This window comes from Struthio camelus, chromosome 13, assembly GCF_040807025.1.
Source record: "Struthio camelus isolate bStrCam1 chromosome 13, bStrCam1.hap1, whole genome shotgun sequence".
In the NCBI taxonomy this organism is placed as follows: Eukaryota; Metazoa; Chordata; class Aves; order Struthioniformes; family Struthionidae; genus Struthio; species Struthio camelus.
Window position 1 is genome coordinate 23428084 of NC_090954.1, and position 25651 is coordinate 23453734.

General features: G+C 50.2%; 1 protein-coding gene and 1 long non-coding RNA gene across 4 annotated transcripts in view; one reads left to right on the forward strand and one right to left on the reverse strand.

Moving 5' to 3' along the window:
• Positions 1-7287: 7287 nt before the first annotated feature.
• On the reverse strand, positions 7288-22562 carry LOC138069072 (uncharacterized). The gene is made up of 2 exons (XR_011143858.1): positions 22438-22562; positions 7288-14903 (listed from the first exon to the last, which is right to left on the reverse strand). It is a non-coding gene; the product is annotated as an uncharacterized lncRNA (long non-coding RNA).
• Positions 22563-25429: 2867 nt separating this feature from the next.
• PURA (purine rich element binding protein A) overlaps positions 25430-25651 on the forward strand; it is a 20874-nt gene continuing 20652 nt past the window's right edge. For all 3 annotated transcript variants that reach the window (XM_068959527.1, XM_068959528.1, XM_068959529.1), the window contains exon 1: positions 25430-25651. This exon is cut by the window's right edge and continues 1018 nt beyond it. In XM_068959527.1, coding sequence (XP_068815628.1) covers positions 25430-25651 — 222 coding nt within the window.

Consider the following 25651-nt stretch of genomic DNA (forward strand, 5'->3'; position numbering starts at 1 on the left):
CGAGGAGCCCTGCCATGACCTAGTGCAGCCTCCCTACTCTGCTTCAGGCAATGACTCTGAAATTTCTTCAAGGCTCTCAGTGTGTTGCATACAGACCCAGAAAGCAACTGCTCTGGTCCTGTAGACACCTGATGACCAAGAAGGTGTTCTTTTGCAAATAAATAAGGTGAATTGCTGATGCCTAATGGAAAGAAGATAGGATGCAATAGGCAGCCTGGGAAATGCAGATTTGCTGTCAGGTGTTGTATCCAATCCCAGAATTCCCAACACCAGACCTGCAATGGGAGGAATTTGTGCATGACAATCCCATGGCAAGGGGAGGAAAACAACACAAATCCTTGGTGTTTGGGAAATAGCGCCTTGCACTGTAGCCAGCAAGTGATAATGCAAAGCCATAGAGGAATACAGACAGAGGGAGAGGGAGCCAGAAGTATTTTCCACAGCAGGGAAAATGATAGTATTTTGGATTCAGGAAACCACTTGAAGGAATAGGGAAATCACCTGGCTTCTCTCCACTTTTGACACAAATCTCTGTGCAAACACCCTTTCCCCTAATGTTTTGTTCAGACAGCAACACAGATTCTGCCTGAGAGGGAAAGATATAACCAAGGGCATAATTTAATCTGGAGCTCTCCTGCTCCACCTGCACCAAATCAGAAAATGTAGTTTAATGCCCTGGCATTGGGTTTCTAATCTCTGTCTTCTGTCTGCAGGCTGAAATCCCAGTGGGACCACAGTGGTTCTACTGCTGAGATAATTCAGCACAAGGCCAGTGAGATCTTTGGGGGCAACTTTGAAAAGTGAGGTTTTTCTCTGTCTCCAGGGCATTTTAGAGTCTAGAGCACCTGAGGTTTAGAATTGCACTGGACACATGTCCTTTTAGCACTATTTTTCCTGCTGTTAACCCTGGCTGTTGTGAGGACAACTAGTCGTCGCCTCCAGAGACAGCTGCATTTTTTGTTATCATCTGGGAAATGATTTAGGATAAAATCCCTTCCCCCCTTCCCTGCTGTTGCCTCTCTATAAATGGAAAATCATTCTTTTATGTAGGTCCTTGGGCATTTTTACATATGAAGTGAATAAGTCAGGGCCCTGGGCGTAGTCACCAGCCCAATCTGAACCCTAGTTTTGAGATTGAAGCCTAAATACTTCAAAAAAGTCTCACTCTGCCATTGCTTCACACAGACTTGACCCTCATTCACAGAATAACAGGATACCTGAGGTTTGCAGGGACCTCAGCAGTGCTCTGGTCCAAACCCCTGCTCAGACAAGGGCCACTTGGGCAGGTCCCTAAGGGTGATGCCCAGCTGAGGTATGAATATCTCCACAGAAGAAAATCTCACAACCTCTCTGGTCAGCCTGTTCCAGTGTTTGACCATCTTCATGGTGAGAATGTTTTTTTCCTATCTCTAATGGAAATCTCATATGTTCCAACTTATGCCTGTTGGCTCTTATCCTCCCACTGTCTGAGAGGAGTCTGGCTCCATCTTCTCTACCTCCACCCATCAGGTAATTGCAGACAGGACCAAGATTTCCTCTTCACCTGCTCTTTTGCAGGCTGAACAAACCCAGCTCTCAGCGTCAGCTTGCACCACCTGTGCCTCAACCCTGAGACTCTGCTAGATGTGCTTCAATCTGTCAATGTCTTTCTAGTGCTGGAAAGCCCCAAACTGGACACAATATCCGGCTAGGATCTCCAAATGCCAAACAGAGGGAAAGGATCCCTTCCTTCACCCTGTCTGTGGCACTGTGGCTGATTCCATACAGTGGTTGTTATGCTTTTAGAGTGAAAACCAGCAAGGAACCAAAGGCCTCCTTTGATTTGCTATTGTCAGATGGCTAATCCTCATCTGCAAGTCATGCTTGAGTTTGGTAAGGGCTTCCAAAAGGACAGCTGGAGGGAGAAGATCCCAGTTCTTTCCCCAGGGAGGGAGTGGATGCCATCTCCTGAGGGAATGCCATGGATGCATAAGGAGACAGCCCAAAGAGCGCAGGACAGGGTTGAGACCGGGAAGGAGGCAGTGTGGTTTAGCTGATAGGAAAGCACACAGTTAAGAGACTGATGTGTTACTTCTAGTGCTTCCACAGACGGATGATACTGGCTGAATCATATCACTTTTAGCATCTCTCCCCGCTAAAAAAACTTTGTCTTGCCTGGTGGCATAGGAAGTAGTCTAGTCAGGGTTTGTGTCTGTCTGAGTTGTACCATGTAACACCATATGGCCTCCTGGCCACAATGCTCTGCACATCTTTTCAAAGCTTTCTAGAAAGAGCTCAAAAGAGCATGCTGGGCTTAAGATCTGTGACTCAATGTAAGTCAGGGACTTGCATTGATATTATCTGTGCTGAAGGATGGACAAAAAACTCTTGGGGCCAAAGTCACTTTGACAAATAGTACTTTTTCTCACTCTTTGCTTGTAAATACATTTTCGGCAGCTCCTGCACCTATTCCTCAGGATAGGGACTCTTATCACCATTTCACCATGTCTACATCAGCAGCTATTGTATCTTTGTGGCTTCTTCTGCTACTCATTTTATCTCTAAACAGTTTTCTTGCACTTCATCACCATGGCTGTTAGCTGACATCATCCCTGCTTAGTCTCAAGGCTGACACATATTTTCAGCTTTTCATCCCGTTTAAAGATGGTCAAAATTGTGGCTAATTTAAAATACTTTCCAGCTTCCTCTCTTCTGCAAAATTCACTGTACCTCTGAATAAAGAGCCTCAGTATCATCAAGCAGAAGCCAGACCTTTGTGCATCAAGCCGTCTCAATGCAACTGCTTTTGAAGGTTATCCTTTCAGTTTGAGCTATTTGCTGGTTTTAGTTCCTTTTGGGAAGACAGCCTTGTATTCATACCAAATGGTGTCAGTTTAGCCACAGGGGCTCAGGAGACCTTTACTGGCTGTTTTCTGGTGCAGAGGACTAGGATCTGCCCAAGTTGGACTCTTGGTACTGAAGTTCCCTCTGCAGCCTCTGCTCTGGTACCCGCAGCCCAATTTCACACTGGCTATGAGGAGCCAACAGTGGGATTTGAGACAGGCTGAGCACCAAACAGCCAGCAGATGTAGGACCTGCCCCTACAAACTGCCCACTGCAAACTGAAAATGTTTGTGTCTCCAACCCATCTAAACCGCTTCCCATCTGGGTTTTTATTTCTTCAACGTATCTTTCTTTTTTTACTATTTGTCGGTCAGCAAAGTCAGTTCATTCTGCATTTAGGCACACGATGGGATCCCTCAGGAAGGACTATAATTTCAGAAGGCTATTGTTTTATCCCCAGGCTGTTTTAATTTCACCAAAGCCCATCTGTCCCCCACCTCCCTGAAGCAAAGACCCACCACATTTGCTACCCTGAAAGGGAGATGGAGCATTTGAGTTCAGCCCAGGTTCCAGCTTTTGCTGCTAGATAAAACCATCCCAGAGACTTACACATTTGCTTGCTAGTTTTACTGCTTTCCTCAGCAACTGCTGCTCATTAATTTTGCAAAAAGTGATAGTGGGGAAGAGCAGATTTTTGCTGCACGTAGCTGTGGGCTGAAGTCAAGAACCTTCTCTATGTTTATTCAAAAAAAAACTACTGCAGTTAAACATGTTTTGAAATATGATAGTGGCCAAACAGGGTTATTACTTGCCCGTGTAAGAGTCAAAACTTGCTGGGAAATATGTGGAGCACTGCTTTTGCATAGGCAAAAATCACTAAACAGTTAATGTCCCCTCCCCTCTCCCCCCATCCTCCAGCAGGCTCCACACAAACAGGTTTTTACATAACACGTGGAAGTGTCTTGTAGAGCCCTTAGAGAACAGGCCACCATGTTCATGTGCCATTGGGGGATACATGGAAGAGACTGCACAAGAGAGGAAAACAGGTTTTGTTATATTTTTTCTCCTTCTGAACTGGAAGCCTTCAGCTTCTCATCTTTTCCTGGAAGAAAGTGCTACAGACAGGTCATTTACACACCAGAGACTTCAGAAGTGTCTAGAGGAAACTTAAGGACACAACAGCATAGCTAGAGGCCTTTTCCCCTCAGACAGCTTCTCTGGAGCCTCTTTTTTCAAATGCCCATCTGCTTTACTTCTGCTGCCACAATTTCCCAGCTATGCCTGCAAAACAAGGTGCTCCTCTGGGCTCTGCTTCACTCCACAAAGGGAGCTCCTGGCATGAAGGGCCCTGCCCAGTGATAAATGCCATGAAGGGCAGCGTCCCCAGGGCAAAATCCCTCCCTCAGGAACCTCTTGGCTCAGGTGAGTCCAAAAACAGGGAGTCTGTACCCTGTAGAGGGTATCAATACCTGCCACACAGGGCAGGAACCAGCCTTTTGGCAGAATGTACTGGGCTCCTGGCACAAGGTAGACACTGACACAGCCTTGGCTAAAATGATAAAGGCAGATGATAAATGATGAACTCAGAAATCCTTCGGAAAAAGCAAAGCCCACAATCCAATTTGGAGATTGAATAAGCAAGACCATGACCAAATAAACTGCATCTAGCAGTTCTCCCAGGTTGTTAAGGACTGGAATGGAGATAGACCTCCAAAGGCCCCTATTCCACTGGCCTGTGAAAAGGCTCCAGCAAGCAGCATAGCTGCAGAAAAAGGAGAGGAAGACCCATTTCAGGAATTTACCACCAGCAGCACCGTCATAGTGTTGGAGCTTTATCTGGCTCATCCTTGCCCTGCTGCATTCTCATACCTCCCTTCTGTTAATGTTGTCCTCCAGACCACTGCTGCTAGGGGAACACCAAACTGAGGGCTGCAGCTGTAGACAGTAATGCTGCCTCTCCCAGAAAGAGACCATCATGGCTTGGAGGCCTGACTTAGCCTTCCCTGAGCTTTGAGAGTATGTCCTGCTGTCCTTCTACCAGATGCTCAACAGCCCAAGGAAAAAGAAGTTGGGTACATTTGCTGCCTGGAGATAAACCGGAACTTCTACTAGACGGATGAAACCCATCCTGAAAAAAAACTTTTCTGTCTTAGCTGCCACATGGCAATCAAAGGGAGGAAGGCCCTGGAAACATCAAGAGCTAAAGTTTCTCACACATGGCAGAAAAGCTCCCTCCACCCCCTTTATGGAGCATTAATCCAGGGGCAAGAGGAAAAAAAGTCACTCATCTTTGTAGGAAATGTGTGTCTCATTAGCTTCCCTCCCTAGGAAAGTCACTCTCCTTGTCAATCCACACAGGCAGCAGTGACAAATGGAAACAAAATATAAACAGTTTAGTCTTTCTTCTTTCCTCCTGACATCCCAATCAGATGTTTTGATCCATGCCTGAGTTACCAAATGCTATACATTGATCTTTCTGATCACATCCTACACGGCCTTAGCTTATAGTGCCTTTCAAGTGCTCTGATTATTGGATACATACATCTGTATCCAAAATATTTATTAGCAGTTTCTTCTTTGGGAGGGTTTTGCACCTTTCAGGGTGGAGAAGGCAGAGGGGAGCCAGCCACTGAAGACCTATTGCTCTGTCATTACTTCTCACCCTGCCTGGAGATTCCTCTTGTGGGGCTGGCAGATACGGATGCCAGATGAAAGCTAATGATTAGCGAGGCAACATTTACATTCCTCCAAAAGGATGGTGTTGGTCAGGCACCACGATGTACCACCAGAAAGATGACGCAGGAGACCACGGGCTTTGCAGGGCTGCAAAGTGGCGCTCGCAGGGCATTAGGGCTCTGTCCCTGCAGGAACCTTACTGCATGCAAACTGGGGATGGGAAAGGGGTCAGAGGTGGAGAGGAGGACTCCAGCATGCTGAATAAATACACACTCCCTTGGTTTCTCTCCTATAAAAGAGCATAAACCATGCACCAGATTCCCCAGGAAAATTTATGACAATATAATTCTTGCAAATGCCTAAAATGAGAATGAGCCTTGGGCAAAGCTGCAGAGTCTCTCCTGTCCCTGGTTAAGCAAAGTTTCCTAACACAGCTAACCCATCCCAGGCTCTGCTCGGGTGCACCCCTCTGCTGGGTTCAGCTCTCCATACCATTGCGGCTCCAAGCCAGACTGGGACATCCACCTCTCTGAGTCAGCCTGGTGCAAGCTGTGCCCCGCTTGCAGGGGTTAGCAGACAACCATGCTGCTGCTTCAGGCACAACCACACTACTTCTCCAGAGCAGCTCTGTTAACACAAGGAAATCCCCCACAAGTTTCCCCTTCCTCTATAAATAAACCATACTCACAAAGCATTTTAATTTTAAATTGGGCAAACACACTTGAACAGGGGCTCTGGCTTCTATAAAGATATCATAAAGATTCCATATTCCTCCAAAATCTCCTGTACTGGAAACGGCATCCATACAAACCTGGCTGTGCAATGCTCCCCACAAATGTTTTTGGCTTCCTGACACTGTGACTCTCAACCTCCAGGACATCAGTTATGAGGCTCTGGGTGAGAGACTGCTCCATCCCACAGACTCTGCCTCTGAGAATGGATGTCTGATTTTTCTGTCTCTCTTCCCTTCTCTTTGCATTCCCTCCTTGAGACACCCAATGAATTAAGTAACTCTATTACAGTTAGGAGAGTGCATCAAACATATCTGAGGGGCCTCTGGCAGAGCAGCAACAAAGCTGTGAATTTTGGCTCCCTTAGCCAGGGAGTGCTGGCCTGTAAGAAGGCCGAACCATTGCTTTCCCTTGATTCAGAAAGCATTTGGAAAATTGATCATCAAAGTTAAGATTGAAAATGACACTTCTTAGCTAAAGTCTGTATCAATTATATGTTCCTACATACGCATCCTGAGCAGAGTCAGGCCTTGTTTAAAAGAAATATAAAGAAGTATCATGAAGAAGAAATATGAAGAACAAAATCTGCAAAGTACCGTGAAAAGTGCAACAATTAAAGCAGTCAGGTATTGCCAAACAAACCCATGACATCATATATCATTGCAAAGGTACAGAACATGCAGGTCATAAGAGAATCAACAGAATTTTGCCTTTCAGAAAGATAATACTTGCCTAGAAAGTGAGCGCTGCATCTCTAGAGGACATAGATGTAGAATTCAGGAATGTGCACTGTTACAAGAACAGTCTTTTCTAAGCTTTAGCATTTTAGTGGATGGCAAGTGCCCTCCAGGTCATCTGTTGCAAGACAGTTTCTGATAGACTCAAAATCCATTCAGCCCCTCCTTTGGGAGGTGATATTCAAACACCACTTGTTCAGGTTTTTGCTGTGAAAGCAGATAAATCAAATTGGAGAGCTGTGTAACACCGGAGAACCCTCTCTCCAAAACAGGACCTTGTATTGGCAAGAAAAGCTCTCCATTTACAGCCCCACGACCTCTGCTTGGAGCATCTCTACATCCATCCCAGCTTTTCATAAAAAGGAATAACATCAATTAGAGGTGAGTTCATGCAGATTTTGCACCACCTTGAACCACCATTTTTGGACCAATAAACAGTGTATCACAACACTGATGAAAAAACTTTCACACCAAGCTCCTGCCAGGGACAATACCATGCACCATCAAAAAATAATGATACCCCAAATTCTCTATGGCAACTGCATCTCACAACAGAGCACAGGCTCTTTGCTACCATAGCATCAGCCAAGTATGATGAGGAAGCTTTCTAATAAAGTCAAGGTGACAGTTAACAATCCAGTTAGTGCAGTGGCTTCATGTTATTAATTTCCATATTCCGTTCATTCAGTGCTTCTCCTCCTCTTTTCAGCATCCCCAGAGCTTTGTATCAGTGGAGCACTGCAGAGAGCAGGACACTGGCTAAGGGATGCAGCAAATGAGCCTTGTGGCCATGAGGCAATGCAGGCAAGTTTAAAACTGTGGGGTAAATGCATTTACTTAATGACTGACGAAAGCATTTCCATTTAAAATGACAGCTTTCTGCATTACAAAATACATGTGTCATTAAGGTGAACTGGGCTGCTCAGCTCCTCTGATTCAGTGCTGCAGGCTGTCTGCAGACTCAGGAAAAATGTTTCTCCTTCCCACTTTTGCCTGTTTCATGTATTTTGATGTCAAAATATACTGAGTAGGTATATACCTGATAACATATGTAGGACCTACAGAGAAGGAGAACTTGAGGTGCCACCAAAACACTGGAGACAGATAAGGCTCTTTGCCTAGATTTGCTCTTGATCTCATGTGTAAATGTTCACTGCTACCATTTAGACAATAGACCTTTTCTGAATGTCTTCTGAGATCCAGAGACCCATATCTGCAGCAATAAGTTAATGCTTATAGGCACTCCATGGCTAGAGAATGCCCTCAATATTGCAGAAAGGGTGATTTGTTTAATTGCTTCAAATAAAAAAGCAAGCAAAGACCAGGAGCTGAGGTGGCAGCACCTAAGCTGTACCCTGAGAAGTGCAGAGACTTCTATAGTGAGATATTCCCGTTATAGTGAGATTAAATGTAGGTCTCACAAACCAGAACAACAGTGTTTTTACTGAGGAGGTAGTTGAGCTGCAGGGGAAATTACACAATGTGAAGCTTAGATTTAAAATAAATGTGAAATGAGTTAGTGGATTTAGGACCAGTTCCTTATGGAAAAGATTCTCATCATAAAAAAAAAAATCACTTGATGAAACTGGCCTTTTTATTAGCATTTTCTGCAGAGAGTCACAAGGCCCAAGGGGCTTATGGAGTTTGACCTTTCATCTTGCTGTCATGCCCTCTGTGGGGCGGGCCAGAAGGGTGGTGAAGGGCTGGGACCAGGAGAGGGGTGGGCTGTGTGCAGCCTGCTGCAGGAAAGGGGAAGAAATCCTGGGAGATGGGACCTGGGTGTTCCCATATGGACTCCTTCTCAGTATTCACTTTCCCATGAAGATCCTACACCCCTGGAGATGTTAAAGACAACACCCAGGGCAGCAAGTGCTGAATCCAAACAAGAAAACTGCCCAGATTTGGGCATAGGCTATTAGTCTGCCTGGAAGGAGCAGAGCCATCCTGGGAGAAGGGTTGCTGGACATCTTCAGTCTTCCCCAGCACTCTGCATCCCAATTCTGCTCCTGCAGCTTGGCAGGGAGTTCAGCTGATGCAATGTCAAGGCAGTGGATGTGAGACAGCTGGTGCAAGCATGTTTGCCCTGGCTTAATTATCCATTGCCTTTGCTTTACTTTGGCTTTTAGTTGGCTTTTTCACTAAGGATCACCCTGGGGTTTTTACTCATGCCAGTGGATGCATTTAAGTGACACCACCTCCCTTGGCACAGATAGGTTCTAGGACTTCCACCCCAGCTCTGTAAACTTCTTGTTTGGCAGCACTGTTAGTTAGATTGCATCTTATCCTTGTAAGATAGGTTTCGGTGGGAGCCCAGGGTTACTTGTACATCCAGCATGTCGCTGTGCACCCACTTGGGAGACAGAGCTGTACCTACTTTAGTCAAGCCAAACGCTGTCTGGAGTCACCTGGAACTAGCTAACCCAATGGCATCAGGCTTTTGGGTATTAAAGTCCCAAACTCAATATCCCTGCTGTGATCTGCTAAAGGCAGAGCTAGAAAGGCTGGATCCTGCCCACCAGGGCATACACTACGCACCACAGCAGTGCCACTGTGCTCACCCAGCACTCCTTGAACCAGTTAAAAAGATATAAATTAAAAAGTAAAAACAATGTTGTTTTTCCTTCTCCTCCTCCTTTCTTTTCCTACTTCTAATCTTGTACTCTACAGTTTAATCGTCCCCTTTACCCAGTGAGGTGATGCAAATGATTTTGCTCCAAGACGGAGCATTAACGTCTCACTCTGTGCCAAGCTGGAGAGCAAAACTCAGGGCCCAGGAGGCATCCGAGTTCCTGCTTCCCTGGGGAGCGACAGGTTGACTCAGGCTCCTGAACCCCTTCGATCATCTAAGCCTCAATTTTCAAATTTCAGTTCAATTTTCAGCTATCTCTCCCCACAAAGTTGGGACCAACAATTTGTATTTTCTCAATCAAAATCCATCATCTGCCTCGTTTTGACATGATGAAAGCTCCAGTGCGAGTCTCTGCTCTCTGTAGAAGTGATAGGGTACAGACATCGCTACAGGGTACCTGGCACAGTGGATGTTGTCACTGCCTGCTCTGCCCCCTAATGAAATCTTGGTAATAAGGGATCATGCACACAAGATTGTTGGACCAGGGACACAGGGACTCTAAGGAGAGATGAAGGAAAGTGGTATCATTTAGTCTGGCTAAGAGGAGGCTAAGGGCCAAATTAATGGTGCTCTAAAACTACCTGGAGGGCAGGTACAAAGACAAAAGGTCCAAACTCTCCTTGGTCAGGGCATATCACAAGGGGCAACAGCCATGTACTACAGCTTGGGGTTTTTAGTTAGACATTTAGAAAAATTTCTTCCCCAGGAGGTGGCTTGGCCCTGGGAGCAGACAAAACATGGGAGGATCTCTGTCCTTGGGGATTAATGAGGCTTGGCCAAATGAGGCTGCAGCCACCCTGATCTAGTGCTGGCAACAGTCATGCATCAAGCAGGTACCTGGACAGGAGTATCCCAGGATTCTCACCCCACCACCCCTTCTAGGACTCTGTGAATCTCAGATAAATGAGCTTCAACCAGGTGGGCAAGGTTCTATCTCAATCCTCAGTTGGTCAAAATGCAATGAAAATGCTGGGTGTCTTTTACCCAAGGGTTTCCACAAAACAGCATTTAACCCCCACCTATTCCTCCTGCCGTGGGTCACAATTTCACCTTGTGAGGGAGAGGTGGGGAGCCTCAACTCCCACACTCCCTCCAGATCAGGGAGGACCTCCCGTCACCCTGCTGAACAGCTGTGCCAGGCTGGAGTGGGAGGCTGCAGAGAGCTGGGACCACAGTGAGCCATGCATCCGATCTGGCAGGATCGGTCCCTCATGAGCCAGCCACTGAGCCCCTCATAAGTGGCTCAGTTCTTTCCGTTTCTGATTTTACCCTGTCATTCTCTGGCTGGTCACTCTTGTGAGCTGATGGTGGCCCTTAAGCCCTGCGGGCAGCCCTGGTTTGTGCAGTAACCAGCAGGAAACATAACCCTCACACCAGCCAGGGCTGTCGAGGCTACAGCACCCAAGAGATGGAGCTGGTGACCTTGCCTGGCACTCTCAAACCCAGGAAAGGCAAGGGGTCAAGGACACATCTGCCTGCCAGGAGGCCATCGCTGGACACCGATGCGTGCCAGGGACAACTGTCCTCCCCATCCCCACGAGATGGCAGCAGCACCCGTGCCGCTAGCAGCTCTCTCTCAGTCCAGACACATCCTTGTTATCGGTCAGCATTTTCATTAGCTTGGAGATGTCAGGCAGAGGCGGTGCTTTTGAGATCAGCTTTAAAAAGACAGTGGCCACGGCCTGCTTGCCCTCGCCTGGTTGTGTGCAGGCTGCCATGGCAAGGTCTGCACGTTCAGGCGCACACGAAGGACATGCTGGCCATGGTGAGACCTCTCCTGCAAACAGGACTGGGCTCTGGGTTTCTCCAGGCCCTCATGGAGCCCAAGTGAGCGTGGAGCAGGGTGGGGAGAGGGTGAAGTGGCACAAGAAGGGAACAAGGTGAGATAGAAAGACCAAGTGGCTCATACAAAGGCCCATTCTTCAGGTACTTTTCCTGCCTCTTCCTGGAGTACATCTCCCTTTCAGCATTCCAGGGCCCCTTCCCTTTCCAACTCTCAGCACTAGTTTCAGAGAAAAGCCTGGGTGAGTGGCAGGGCAGACAGCTACAGTCACCCCTCTTGGAGCTGTGGCCCGAAAGTGTCCCATTGTATTACCTCAAGAGTTAGCCCAGCAAATGCCACCCACTCTTACTCTGTCCCCCTCCAAGGCGTACAAGGAATTGCCTTATAAAAGTGAAGTTATTTCCTAGCTGGTGCTATGCCAGAGTGGACCTTGCAGCCTCTTTTACAGTGCAGGAAACCAGAACTTCAGGAGACTCAGTACCTCTATAGGGTTCTTCCCATTGCATCTTGCAAAAAAAATGTATTGGGATGTTGCCCCCACGGTAGGGGTCTGGCTTAGGGTCTGAGAGGTTTTAAATTTCACATTCCTTTTGTAAAATTCCAGCACACTGAGACCAGCTATGGGAAAACATCCCCAAGCAATTGGTCTACAGCTATGCCATGGACAGCATGCATCCTAGGTTTTCAAACCCTAGCCAGGTCCCACCAAGACAGGAAGTTATCGTGCAAGCTCCCAGGGCCAAGACGATGTGGCAGTCAACATCCCAAAAGCAGCTCTGAAAGAGATGATGGCAAACTTGAAATAATTAATAAATAAAATGAATTACTTTTAAAAACTGAAGTGGCTGTCATTTTCCTGCAACAATGCAACATTTCTTAATGCTTCCCATGGGAAGTAACTTGCAAACCAGGAATGGTAGAGTTCTCCCCAATCCATGTCTGGCTCTCCCTTTTCACAGCATGTCAGGCACATGGTACTTCTGTAGTAAGCACACGAACTGGGCCTCTGCATCTTCTACAGGCTGGTAGGTATCAAGTCCATCATCTTGGAATTACAGGCAAGTCTCCTACTCTTAGTCAACCCCCTTGTCACAGCCCCTTTTCTTCTGGGTGAAGCCGCAAGTGAGAAGCCAAGCTGCGACTTCTCATCCTCTATGCACAGAAATACATGGGCCTTTGAATGGTGGTATCACATCTACCTCCCATCAGTGGTGGCCTCCGCTCATCTCTTGTGGAAGGATGGCAGAGCTGAAGGCTGGCCCCTACCTCCATCTATCGGGGGGTCATTGAATGCTTCTTCCTTCTCCTTGAAGAACAGCTCTGACTTTTGCCCAGTGAAGGCACCGGATTATGGTTCAAAGAATAGCTTTATCACCTCTTGAAAGATGGGCACCAGGGCCAAAGAGGTCTCCACCGAGGCGTGGGGCAGGCCCCTGGCTGGTTCACTGAAGGACCAGGTGATAGGCATTAGTGTTGCAGTACTTGAGGGATGGCTTCAAATTCTCCTTCTGGTATTCTTCACTCTAGCAAGTCATATTTAGGGCCTGTCTCTTCTAATATCCTCCAAAAGGGCTTTGTTTACCACTACAGTTGTGGTGAATAGCTGATAACGAGATGCATTCCTTGTTCTCATGTGTGTGATTGCATAACAAGTAGTTTAGAAGTTACAACCTATAAATTTTTCTGGCTGAAGCTCTCACATTCTCTAAACTCTCTGCCAGGCAGAGGGGCATCTGTTTAAATAGGTTTGTTGACAGTCAACCAAGTGTTTATGCTTTGCCAGATCCAACCAGCAGGATGGCAAATTCCTTTCCTGATGACTGCCAAACACCATCAGAGAGAGCTCCATTGGCACTGGGCAGTGTGCTTGCTTGAATCTGTGCTCAGCCCAGAGGGTTGCAGTGAGCCCAGAGGTCAAACTCCACTCGAGGGTACAGACTGCTGGAAAGACGTCAAGCTCAGGGGACACTTAATCTATCTCAGAGGGAGTAAAGAATGAGCACAGGGTGAACATGAAAGCTCAGATTCAGATTCAGCTCGAGGAGCTGTGCAAGTCCTCTTGAAAGGCAGCTTAATCCAAGCCTGCTTGCAGAAGAAACAAAGAAACCCTTGGGCACCCAGACTGAGAGATGCTAAGAGGCACACACATGCTTCAGTTCTTGCCCCACAATTTCTCTCTTTCTCCCCCACTGCCTCAGTTAGGAAGAAAGAGCTAGTAACCCCGTTGCATTAATTTGGCATTGCTCCAGGGGCAGAAATGGGTTCCTTCCTGCAGAGCTCCAGGCCAGGGACACCTGGCACCCCAGGGCTCCCCTCTGCTCCAGGGCACAGCCTGGCCAGGAAGCACTGCATGGGGAGAGGCACTTTGCATCAACAAGTGCCAAGTGAGGAAGTCTCCAGCAGGGCAATAAGGAGAGAATCTGCAACCTTTGCCATGCGCCCTGCAATAGGATAATTGACTGCAAGGGCTCGGAGCCTGACTGCTCCAAGGAAGCAGTAAGCAGGTACCTTCTCCTCTCTGGGAAGGCAACACCAGGAAAATGAGAGAGATGCTAAGTCCACTCTGGAAGTGCACCTGGGTTCCCAGCTCTGCACTTGTTTGCAAGGGCTGAGGATGCAAAACCACTGTCAGTAACCAGGATGTGGATGCAGGGTATAGGAGGCAGCAATTATCTGAATGCAACAAGAGGGGCATTCAAACTCAGCAGCATCAGTTACACAAAATTCAGTGCTGAATCTCAGCATTTGTCTGTTCTGTATACGCTAATCTGCACAGTTAGGGTTTGCTGTTCAGTCTTTGAGTATTGCAGGTTTCCTTTTAGAGCCACATAAACGAAATCCCAAAATTAAGGCTTGAGCATCAGGAGTCAGTAACATGTCATAGCGGCAGCAGCCAGTCCATTTAAGAATGTAGGACTTGTCGTGTCCAGTCAGAACGGGAACAGTCGGGTTAGCATCCTAACTTGAGATCCTGGCATTTGCTGCCATGTCAATACATCCACAAATATTTTATTCTAAACAGAATAGCAGTGATTTCATCCCCCTCTGTAAGGGATTAATTGTTATTTTTCAAACCCACTTAGCTGATTTGTGGTATTTGGCTGCAAGCACCTGCCATGGGGTTAAACTGATGCTTCCTTGTATTTTTTTAAGGGTGGGGAGGCTTTTAAGTCCTTGTGGTGTGTTGTCTTTTGTTCCATATAGCATCCCACCCCACATTCCCAAAGCTATGATGTCTCCTCCAAGGTGACAGAGAACCGGTCTGTTTCTGTCCTCTGGCACAAAGAATTGGGCTCCCACCTCAGCATCATAACACTTCCCAGCTGGACATCCCAGAAAATCTCCAGGTTGATCTGATGCTTCAGATGCTTGCTGGTGGAAGCCAGACCATGACCACGTTAGGGAGCAACTTCTGAATGGCTGGCTCTGTTCCAGGTTATGGCCTAAACAGGGATATTCCCTGAAGCCATTCCTAAGAATAGACTGCAGGAAACCATGTTCCATCTTCTTTCTATGAAGAGAGACTTTACAGGAAAAAAATTAATAAACATGAAAAGTAATCACGAAATTATCACTTGCTCCCAGGCCCAAGGAGAGACCAACCCTCCCATGATTTTGGGAGGAACCGTGTCCTGAAGCTCACCAAAGAGCCTCAGGATGTGGGGGAACCAAGGGGTTCATTTTTAGGGCCTGAGTTTGATACAGCAGCAAGTACTCTGAAAGCCAGATAATCCCTTGTGGATACCACAAAATCACTGGTTACTCTTGAAAGAAAAGTATGTATTAAAAGTCAGAGCTTTAAAAGGAAAAAAGAAAGCAGTCCTGTCCCACAGCATCCTTAGCATGGCTTCTGCAAGGAGCATTGTGAAGCTGTGGATCCAGATGCTCCTGAACAGTTGTGAAACATTATTTCTGGATGAACGCAGGAGTTCATTTAAAGCAAAAAAAAATTCAAAACCTTCTCTTTTTAAAAAGAAGTGAAAACATCCTTTTTTGACAAATTAAAGTAAATGAAGTATTTTGATTTTTCATACAAAACACCATTTTGTTTTAAAACTCCCTTCTCATCCTTGTAAGTGCTTGAGATTTCTTTGGCCCTAGATGGGAGTTAATCACACAACTCCACCAGCTACCTCTTCACCCCAGCTCCACGAGTTACCTCACTGTCTGCCTGCTCTATGGGGACCTGAGGATGCACACAGAGATGATCAGGGCAGACAGGACTTTCCTTATAGCGACATCCCAGCTCTGTTTTCCTGCAGTACTCTAATAAACCCTGATTGCTCTAAGGGAGTATTTTGGCTGGTAATGGTAAAATACTTTGAGAAGAAACATACTGTATGAGGGATAAACAGTCTGCTAAGAAGATATGTCTCTAGCAGCACTTTCTGGACAGTGACACCAACACTGAGGCCCCAGATGATGGTCTTAATTGACAGTTCTCTTCTACATTTGCTATGAGTACAAGTACGTCTTTGAAAAGCTAGGAGGGACAGGAAGTGGGGAGGTAGCATTGCAGTAAAGGGACTCCTCTTTGAACCTCCAAGAGCCTCTATTTCCCTACCAGCTCCAGTGCTGCATCAAGTTGGAAACATGCCTGTTAGGAGCTGGGAGAGGCAGTTTTTCTGTGTGCCAACAGGAAGCAGTGTGTGGAGACCCCCCCCCCAGCTTGATGAGGAGGACTGAATTTTGAATTGGAAATGTCCCACAGCTTGGGAGAAGGTGATAGGGCCTGGAGAGTGCTAATGGAGGAAGCCAAAAACTATCACTATAGTGATGATACCCTGAGCATTTATTAGAAGAGCCACAAGGGGTCAATAGGAAAAACTTGGCACTATTTCAGTGTTCCTGGTGGATGTGGCAGAGCAGAACACGGAGCTTGGCTGCAGCAAGCCACAGAGTGCAAAGGTGCTTCCCTGGCCACGACGAATCACAGTAGCTCAGAACAGGAGTTGTGGCAGAGCCATGTCAGTCCCCTACTGTGAGCTGTCTCAAATCCTCCAGCAAGTTCAGAGATGAAGAGCCTGAAGAAGTGGTTTTACCAATTAAGCTATGGGCTGCCTTAACAGAACAATGCACACAGGGCAAAGAAAAGAAGGGATTCAAATAACTCATCTTATAGCCTGGCAGCAAGCTGCCAAAGAGTAGTAAAGGCCTCAACAGGCAATGCAGGCCAACAGCAGATCATGGTTAAGCCAGGGAGATGACAAGCTCAGTTGCAAGCTGTTTGCATGAAACAAAATGTATCACCTTGACATCCCTAGTTGCCCTGGCCTAGTAGCAGAACAGGGACTTAAGGACATGCCTTGGCTCCAAGAAACTCCTTCCACACACAGTTCAATTTAATTCCCTACATTCTTGCCAAGATGACACTGCAGAGAGAAAAATCAGGAGGAAAGAAACCCCAAAACGCAAGCAGCTTTGAGCTGGTATTTGGGTAGCATCCAATTAAAGTGGTGAGAAATTTTCGGATTGAGATGAAGGATTTGTGAAGCTCTCAGCAGGTTGTCTAAACACTGCAGAATGTCCTTTGGACCCAGGAATGCACCAAGGACATTTTAAAGGATTGTTAAAGATCCAGTCCATGACTTGGTGAGAAATTTTCCTCTTGACATCCTCACACGCTTATTAAGGAAATTGAGTTTAAAATAGTGAGAAAGAGTTGTCAGCCTGCAAGAGGTTGCAAAGAGTCAGCAGAGAGGGGCTGGAGTCTTAACCTCAGAAACCAGATGTTATGAAAGAGCAGAAAGTTCCCCCCAGTCTGGAAGAGGTACAGCAGTTTGTCTGGACTGAGGTACACTCAAACACACAGATGTCTAAAGCAAAGATTGCACTCCACTCTGTGCAGAGATCACTACTTTCTCCCACCCCATTTACCTGTGGAACCTACAATACCTGGATTGCTCTTGAACACGTTAGTGACATCATTAGGTGTGATCTAGCAGCTTTTGGAAGCTGCAGATTAATGGCAGGATAAATCAGGTATTCATCTACAGAAACAGTATGCATTCCTTTTGCATAGACCTATTGCCTGGGCTGGAAAAGAGCTGCAGACAATATATGGAAGCATTTTTTCACAGCACACTCTCCAAAAACATGCCTGAGGGGATGGATTCACAGCTCACAAGCCACAACATGTCCACTGCTCGCCATAAACCCAGTCAGCCTGCATCAGGACAGTCGGCCTCAGTTCTGCACACATCATCAAGGCAGGATGAGAATAACAAGAATCTTACAGAGAAAAGCATGGGAGTGCCTTCATCCTAACAAAAGCACCAGCCACTTGGGGCACCAAGAGCCACAGCCAAGTGTCCAACAACCTTTCCTCCTGGGCCCAGCTGGGGACTGAACACTTTCCCAGCAAATGCCATAGGCATGTGAAGAGAGAAGCAAATGGATCACACCACTTTGACTACACGCAATCAAGTGAGCTGAATACTGAAAGGCAGACCATTGGAAAGTGGGGTGAACATAGTCCCAGTTTATCTCGGGATATGTTTGCTGCTGTTAAACAAGGGCACAATCACATTTAAGGGTTGAATAACCTTTGCTAACAATTGTACATGATACTGGGTCTTACTTCTTCCTCCTCCTTAGGAGGTAAGGAGCAGTGAGCACTGGTTTCATAAATCTTAGTCACTGAAAACCAGGAAGATTGGAATTTGTTGTCCATTTGTTGTCAGTTTTTAACAGAACAGCAGCCAGCACTTTGGTCTCCTTTACTGGAGACCCCCATACTCTGGGGACCCACACTTCCTTCTAACTTAGTTGGGAACCAAGAAGCGGCAAGGGTCCTGCATCTCCACAGGTGATGACACCACAGAGTCCTCCAAGGTCAGAAAGAGAAAGAGCCGATGAGCTGGAAGCCAGCTTGCTGAGAAAAGGATAGCAGGGAGACTTATGTGCCAGTTGAGGGAGAAGAGAAAGCATGCTGCATAATTGGAACAAGCCATCATGAAAACAATCCCAAACTTAATTCACTTGGATAGGACTTCACACATTGCTTAAAAGAATTAGCACTTTATCTTTGCAGAAACAAGAAGTAAGAATGCATTCTGCCATTGTGCAGTCACTGATTCACTTTTTTATTCTTTTTTTGATGAATGAGCAACAGAGACATTTTTATAGCTCACCATGGGAACTGCAGTTGTGGACAAGGAATCACTGGTATATCCTTAGGACTTCAGCCTCTCAGTCTTGCTAGATAGACAGAAACACACAAACACTGTACCCAGGGACAGTCTGGATCCAGAGGTGCCCGGTACCCCACACCGGAATACTTGGAAGTCAGCTTCCATTGCAGGGTGTCATCGAGCGCAGAGTGCCCCCATAGCACACAGATGAGGCAAATACTGCCTTCCAACAGGACCCATCCCCACACTGTTCACCTGAAACAAATCATCAAGGGTACCCTAGTAACTTTTTTGAGAGAAGCAGTTACAACAGGAGGGCTATAGTTAAATGTGGCCAAACTTGTCCATTGTTATTTTTCAGCTGCTTGATGTTCTGAAAGATATTTAGAAAGAAACGACTTTAGCTATCCTGTGCCAAACTGAGTGAGGGTAAAAAAAAAAAAAAGAAATTTAGCAGACATGTTCTTCATTCAGTATGTAGTTTGGATGACGTCCAGTGACCAACACGGGAGTTTTGACTGATCTAGGAGACTAAAAACCATTCACAAATAATTTGATTTAGGGTCACTGGGATTTCTTTTTATAAATAATTTTCATTGAGAAGTATTTTTTTAATTAGGATCGACAGACCTAATAGCAACTGTATTGTGTGCACAGTTCGTCGTCCCTATCTTCGTAGATGACTTACATATGTGGCGTGCTAGTTCCTTGTTCACTGCATGCGATGGAGCTTGTTCACAGGGCAATGAATGTCACACAGACAGTGCAAAAGTGATGCTGAAGTCTTTCAAAAGGCATGTTCTGAAGAGGATCCACTGAGAAAGCAAAGGAAGTTTTCACTATTTTATGACACACTCCAGTTTTGGGAGCTGGTCTAAGCCCTTTCGAAAACTTCAGACATCCTCATGTTGCTACAATTGCCTTCTAATTGCTTTGGCTCCACAAGAAATACTCTGGTCACTGTACAAACCTGAATATACTCCTTTTTCCATTGTGAGAGTGCTGAACAAGGATTGTACCAAGGCCTGCCTTTGCAAGGGCGACAGGTGTCCATGAGGGTAAAGCTTTGTTCAAAGGCAAGTCTAAACTCAGTTGCCTCCTAATCCAGTGGATAGCCCATCTAGCCTGAATAGACCTGAAATGACTACAGGATAATTCGGACAACGGATGGGAGAAGAATGGCTCCATAGCTCAAAATGCATGTTTCTCGGCAACATCCTATGTGGGATAGTCTCTTCTTTGCCTCGCACAATAACAACTGTATCTCTGCCACTTTTGTTACTAATCTTATCTATTGTTTGAATGGCTCTTAAGACTCCCTCCTGTGATTATAAATGTTAGTACAAGTTCTTGGAAGCAGCAGAGTTGTTGTTGTGTAGTTGAATAACAGGCTTGGACTCTGAACTTCAAGATGCTCAATGCAATAACCAGATATGCTCTTAAAAGCCCTCTGAATGGGAATTTGAAACAAAAGTCCCATCGATCTTAAGTCTCAAATCACAGCTATGATTCTGAAAAGCCTATTCTCTCTCTTTCAGAGGAACTGAAAATGGTGCAATAAAGGACTAGTACAACAGTTAAAGAAGGGAAAATGTACTTATGGGAGGAAACTACCAAAAGTTCCTCTTACTTAGACTACCAAAACAAAGGGGAATACCATTGCTACTTATAGACAAGTAGAAGGGGAGAAACGTGAAAAAGTCATGAAAGCTCAAAGATGAAAGCTGCACAGGAATCAAGAACTGTAAAGAAGCCATTGATATATTCAGGGTGGAGATGAAAAGATTCATGCTCTTCAGAGCAAAGCGGTCTGTGAAGGTTTTCAGTAAAAGCAAGAGAAGAAACCCCAAGTGGAGCTTGATGAGCATATGGGACATACTGATATGACTTCAAAAAGAAGGGACTCCAGCATGTGACCCAGGAGGTCTCTACAGGACCCCTATCCAGTCTTTGGCCACATTATTGTTAATACCTGGACAAGGTACTAAAAGATTCCCTTGGCTCCTGCCATTTGTCTGTTGTTCACCTTTTGTGCCTCACCCCATTCAAACAATCAGCCCAGGCTTGTCCCTTGAACTGTTTTGCATCAGCTATGTTTCCTCATTTTAGCGCTGCACAGACCAGCCGCAGGTCTTCAAGGCACAGCCATGACTGGCTGGCCATGAGGCTCAGGAGTGAAACACTGGTATATTAGAGCTCGTTTTGAAAAGAGGGATGTATCAGGAAGAAGTGCATTTTTGCTTTGCTCTGTTTGTTTATTTAAATAAACAAGTGCCTGTATTCAAGCCAAATTCAAGCTCAAAACCAGAGTATTTGGATAGTTGCTGTAACTAGCAACAGAATGATGCTGGGCAAATAGGGTCACCAACATCATCCCACCGGGGGGGAAATGTTGGCAGGTCACACTGACAGGGTCAAGAGCATACACTGAGGGTGCACCTACTCTGAAACTAATAAAGCTGGCCTGTGTTAGAGAGGAAAAATAACCTCTGTTGTTGGCTGCATTTCAACAGCATCATTAACACAAGCAAGTCTCATCCCACCACAATCAGTGAAAGACCTCTTCCCGGTTGCTTCCCGGGTGTCAGGTTTTCACCCTATGAATTCCATCAGTGGTTATATATTTACCAACCTCCCTGCATGAATAAACTAGTGTTTTAAATGCCATAAGGATATCTGGTGACATTAGCAAGAGGGCCTCATGATTAGGCCTCAGTTATGGTTGTTTAATGTTACTCATTTTAGGGAAAAATGAGCTAATCAAGAGAGAAGGATTGCCACAGTACCAGCCTTCAGCCTGCTATGGAGGGAGCGGCATGCAATGCAGGCCTCTCCATGGTGCTCCTCGCTTGCCAACACAGAGCTTCCTCTCTAGGGATCCTCTAAGAAAGGTCTCTCATGGTCAGGCTGGTAGCTATGCTGGCTATGCGGACCATCCTCAGAAGGAAGCAGGCTTTCGCACAATGACCAAGGCAGTGTTACTGTCTGAGCAGTCTTTGGAAAAGCAAAAATAGCATTTGAGTAGCATTGCAAGTCCACAGTATCCAAGGTATTTCTGTAAGCCTGCAAACAGCTTCTGATAGCTTGCAAACTGCACCTCATAGCAACTAAGTAATATCATTTTTGTATTAAGAGGAATTTGTTTTTCTTTTTCTGGTTATTATTCTTGGAGTCACTAATAACTAAGCCTTTAATGGCAACTACGAGGTGGATTAGGGGTTCTTGCACTGAAGGAAACCATCTGAGAGATGCAGCTGTCTCAGCAATTGAATCTTTTTCCCCCAGATGAGTGCATACCCCATTTCCTACAGCATACGGCACATCCTGGGGGCTGCCGTGAAATCTGCCCTGGAGGCAACTGAGTTGCACATCACGCTTGCAGGTTCCTCTGGATCCTTGAGGAAGCGTTGACACGCTCCACCCAGCACTTGCTGTCCTAGAAGCTGCAGGCAGGCAGGGACTGGGATTTTAGCCAAACCCAGCCTGCCAGGTTGCTTCCAGGCCCACACAGAGCAGTCCAAGCAGGACCCGGAAAAAACATCCTTACTTCCATTCACACTTGCTTTCCATTCAGGGTTTGGTTCCACCTGTGTTAGCAACGACTGTAAGTTAAGGGATCTCCAGCAAAAGGAAATCAGAAAGCAGAAATTTTACTAACGATCAAACAAGCCACCTGCGAGGGGATGCTCGGAGGAAAGCTGACCCGCCCCCCGCCGGGGCTGAGCGGGCCCGCGAAGCTCCACCAGCCCACAGCAGCCCCCTCCCCCGGGCCCGCCCCGGAGGCCGTCGCCACCGGGAAGCGACCCGCGGCGGCCCCCGACGGCAGCCGGCGCCGCTCCCCGCCGACACCGCCCCCCTCCGCGCCCCGGGAGTGCGGCCAACGGGGGACCCCGCCATCCCGCTCGCCGCTGCGGCCGCCACGTACCTGCGCCCTCCCGGAGACCCGGCGCTCCTGGGACCGGCCGAGGCCCGCTGGCGCGGAGCCGCGTGCCCTCCCACGGCGTGCCGGCGCACCGGGAGGAGCAGCTCGGTTCGGCCCGGCTCCGCGCCGCTCCGGCGGGGGCGGGAAGGGGGCGGAGGCGCCGTGACGGCGGCGGTGCCGAGTACGGAGCGCCGCGTACGTCCCCACGCCCGCTGCCACGACGCGCCGCCGCCGCCAGCGGAGCGGAGCGGCGGGGCCCAGCCCCCCGCGCCGTTCCCCCCCCCTCGCCTCCCCCGCGGAGACCAGGGACAGGGGCGGGTACCGCGGCCGGAGACCCCGAGCCGCCGCCGGGGTAAGCACGCACCGCCCCCGGCACGGCACGGCACGGCACGGCGCGGCACGGGCGCGCTGCCCGGCGGCGTGGCAGCCCCTCTCGGTGCCCTGAAGCGGCGACCTCCGCCAGCGCCCCTCTATCTATCTACTTATTTATTTATTTAGCAGCCCTAAATAAATATATATTCCCCTCCTCCCCGCCACTCCGGGCGTCCCGCGTGTTCCGTGCCCGGGAAGCCGATGGCCTCCCTGTCCCCCGACCCTGTGCCCCGCAGTACCGTGCAGTGCCCCGCAGCTGGGCTACCTTAGCTGCCGCTCATTGCACTGCAGCTGAGCCGTGCCCGGAGGGGGCACTCGGGGGAGGAGTAGAACCGGACTGGCCGACGTCGCTCCCCTCCCGTCGCCTGCCTGGCTTCCTCCCGGGGACAGACGGCTGCCGGGCCCTTGCGGCTCCCCGGGAGTCCCCTGTGGATCCGGACGGCTGTGGCCAGCCTGGCCCGGAGCCCGATGCCGGGCCTGACGGCGGGGCGACATCGAGCCTCTCCGCCGGGCGGCTCGGCGCAGCCCCGCGAGTAGGGTCCCGCCCCGTCGGGCCGGGCTCTAAGAGGAGCGGCTGATGAGGTGAAGTAGCGGCTCCGCTGGGTAGAGGTGAAACCGGCTCTGCTTTCCGGTGTCCCCGGGCGCCGGGCCTGAGGTGGGCTGGAAAGGGGGAGCCGCGGTGCTGAAGTACCTGTCCAGTGCAGCCCGGTCGCTCGGCGCTGGGCCATCGCCGAGATTTTGTTTTCGCCGTTTTCCGTGCCCGGCAAGGCTCAGCGACAGCCGGTCCCTAGAGCCCCAGTGCCTCCCCGACCACGGGAGCAATTGCTCCGTCCTCCTGCTGGGCCTGAGGCCGACGCTGCCTCCGGCCGGGCTGCCTCGAAGAGTCAGGGTTGACCCGCGGCCCCGCAAACCCTTCCGCAGGTCGCCACGCCAAAACCGGCTCTCGCTCCCCGCAGTCACCGCAAACCTCGGCCGTGTCGAGGGAGCGATGGGCCCGGCGGGCCGCACACAGCTGTGCCACGCCGGTTGCGGAGCTGCCGGGACCGCGCCTCCCTCTGGGCTGGGGCGAGGAGCGAAGGAGCCCCAGGACCCTGCCCGGCGGCCCGGCCCCGGGAGCTGCACCGGCTCCACCGCTCACCGAAGCGTCGTTCGGCCGGGCCACCGGGCGCCGGCAGCCACATTGCGGGGGGAAGTTCGGGCGCCGTCGCGGCGAGACAACGAATTCCCGTGGGGAAAACACGGAACATCTCGCGTGCCACCGGCAGGAACCGTACGGCGGGGAGGGCGACCCGCCCCGGTGGGGCTCCGCGCAGTAGCCCAGCCCGGTGGCGCAGGAGCCCAGAGGGAGGGCTTCTCCGTCACATTAGGGGTGCTGCAGGGACTCTCTCGGTCCTGCGGTCCAGGAGAGGAGTGCCCGGGGCGATTCCCTCCAGCTGGGCCCATACTTTCGATGGCTTTCAAAAAAAAAGACCCCTGCAGCTGCCCGAAGCGCCGAAAAGCTTTTTTTTTTTTTTTTTTCGTTGGAAAACAAACGGGACGCAGCACCCGGGCCAGGAGCGAGCCCTGGCGGGCCATCCCGAGCATCTATCGGGAACAGCCGTGCCCGGCCTCTCCGTCCTGCTTGGGGAGGCTGCCGACGGGGATCTCCTTCGGTGTCCGGAGCCAAGAGCTGAAACGTTCCGCCGAAGCCGTGGGAGCGGCTGGTGCGGCGGAGCCCTCAGTTCCCCAGTGGCCTCGAGAACTTACGTCGTGCAGCCGGAAGGCGCCGGGCAGCGCTGGCCCCGTCCTGAGCTCCCGCCGGCAGCCTGCGGTGGACGGCGGTCCCGGCGTGGCTTCTGAGCCGCCCGCGCCGTGCCCGCGCTCGGCAACGCGGAGGAGCGGGCGGCGACCCCAGGGCCCCGGCTCCTGTCCCGGCAGCCGGCTCGCCGCCAGCCCCGCTCCCAGCTCCTCCGAGCTGGGGCGGTGCTCCGGGGCGAGGCGGGCTCCGCTGGCGGGGGCTCCCGGGCTGTCACCGGGAGGCGCTGCGCCGGGTGCCGCTGCGGCTCGGCCAGGGGCTGCTTCCGACGGGGCGGCGCGTGCCGTCGGGGCCTCCGCGGCGCCGCTGCCCCGGCCGGGCTCCTCGCCGGCGGGACGGGACGGGACGGGACGGGACGGGACGGGACGGGGCGGGCGGCGGGGGGCGTGCCTGCCCGTCCGCCGAAGCGGAGCCGTCCCGCGGGGACGGGCAGCCGCGGAGCCGCCCGCCTCGCCGGGCCGCGGGGCGGCGGCGGGCCCGAGCGGGGCGGCGGCGCGGTGCGCCCGCCCGTCGGCGCGGCGCTGCTGCCCGCGCGGCGGGGCGGCCCCGCGCCGGTGCGCCTCTCTCTGCCGCCTTCCCGCGCCCTCTCCTCGTTGCGCCGCAGATCTCGCGAGAGCGGCCGGCTGGTGGCCGCGGGGGTTGTTGCAGCAGCGGCGGCGGCGGCAGGAGGAGCGGCGGCGGCGGGCGGCGGCGGCCGGGGGCGGCCGGCGGCGGCGGCGGGCGGCGGCGGCGGCAAGCGGCGCCCGGGCGAGCGGGCGGGCGGCGGCCGGAGGCGGCGGCCGGCGGCGGCGGCGGCGGCGGCGGCCGGGCGCAGGGGCGGGCAGCATCATGGCGGACAGAGACAGTGGCAGCGAGCAGGGCGGCGGCGGCGGGGGCGCGCCGGGCTCCGGGGGGCCGGGCTCGGGCGGCGGCGGCGGCGGCGGGGGCCCGGGGGGCGGCCTGCAGCACGAGACGCAGGAGCTGGCCTCCAAGCGGGTGGACATCCAGAACAAGCGCTTCTACCTGGACGTCAAGCAGAACGCCAAGGGCCGCTTCCTCAAGATCGCCGAG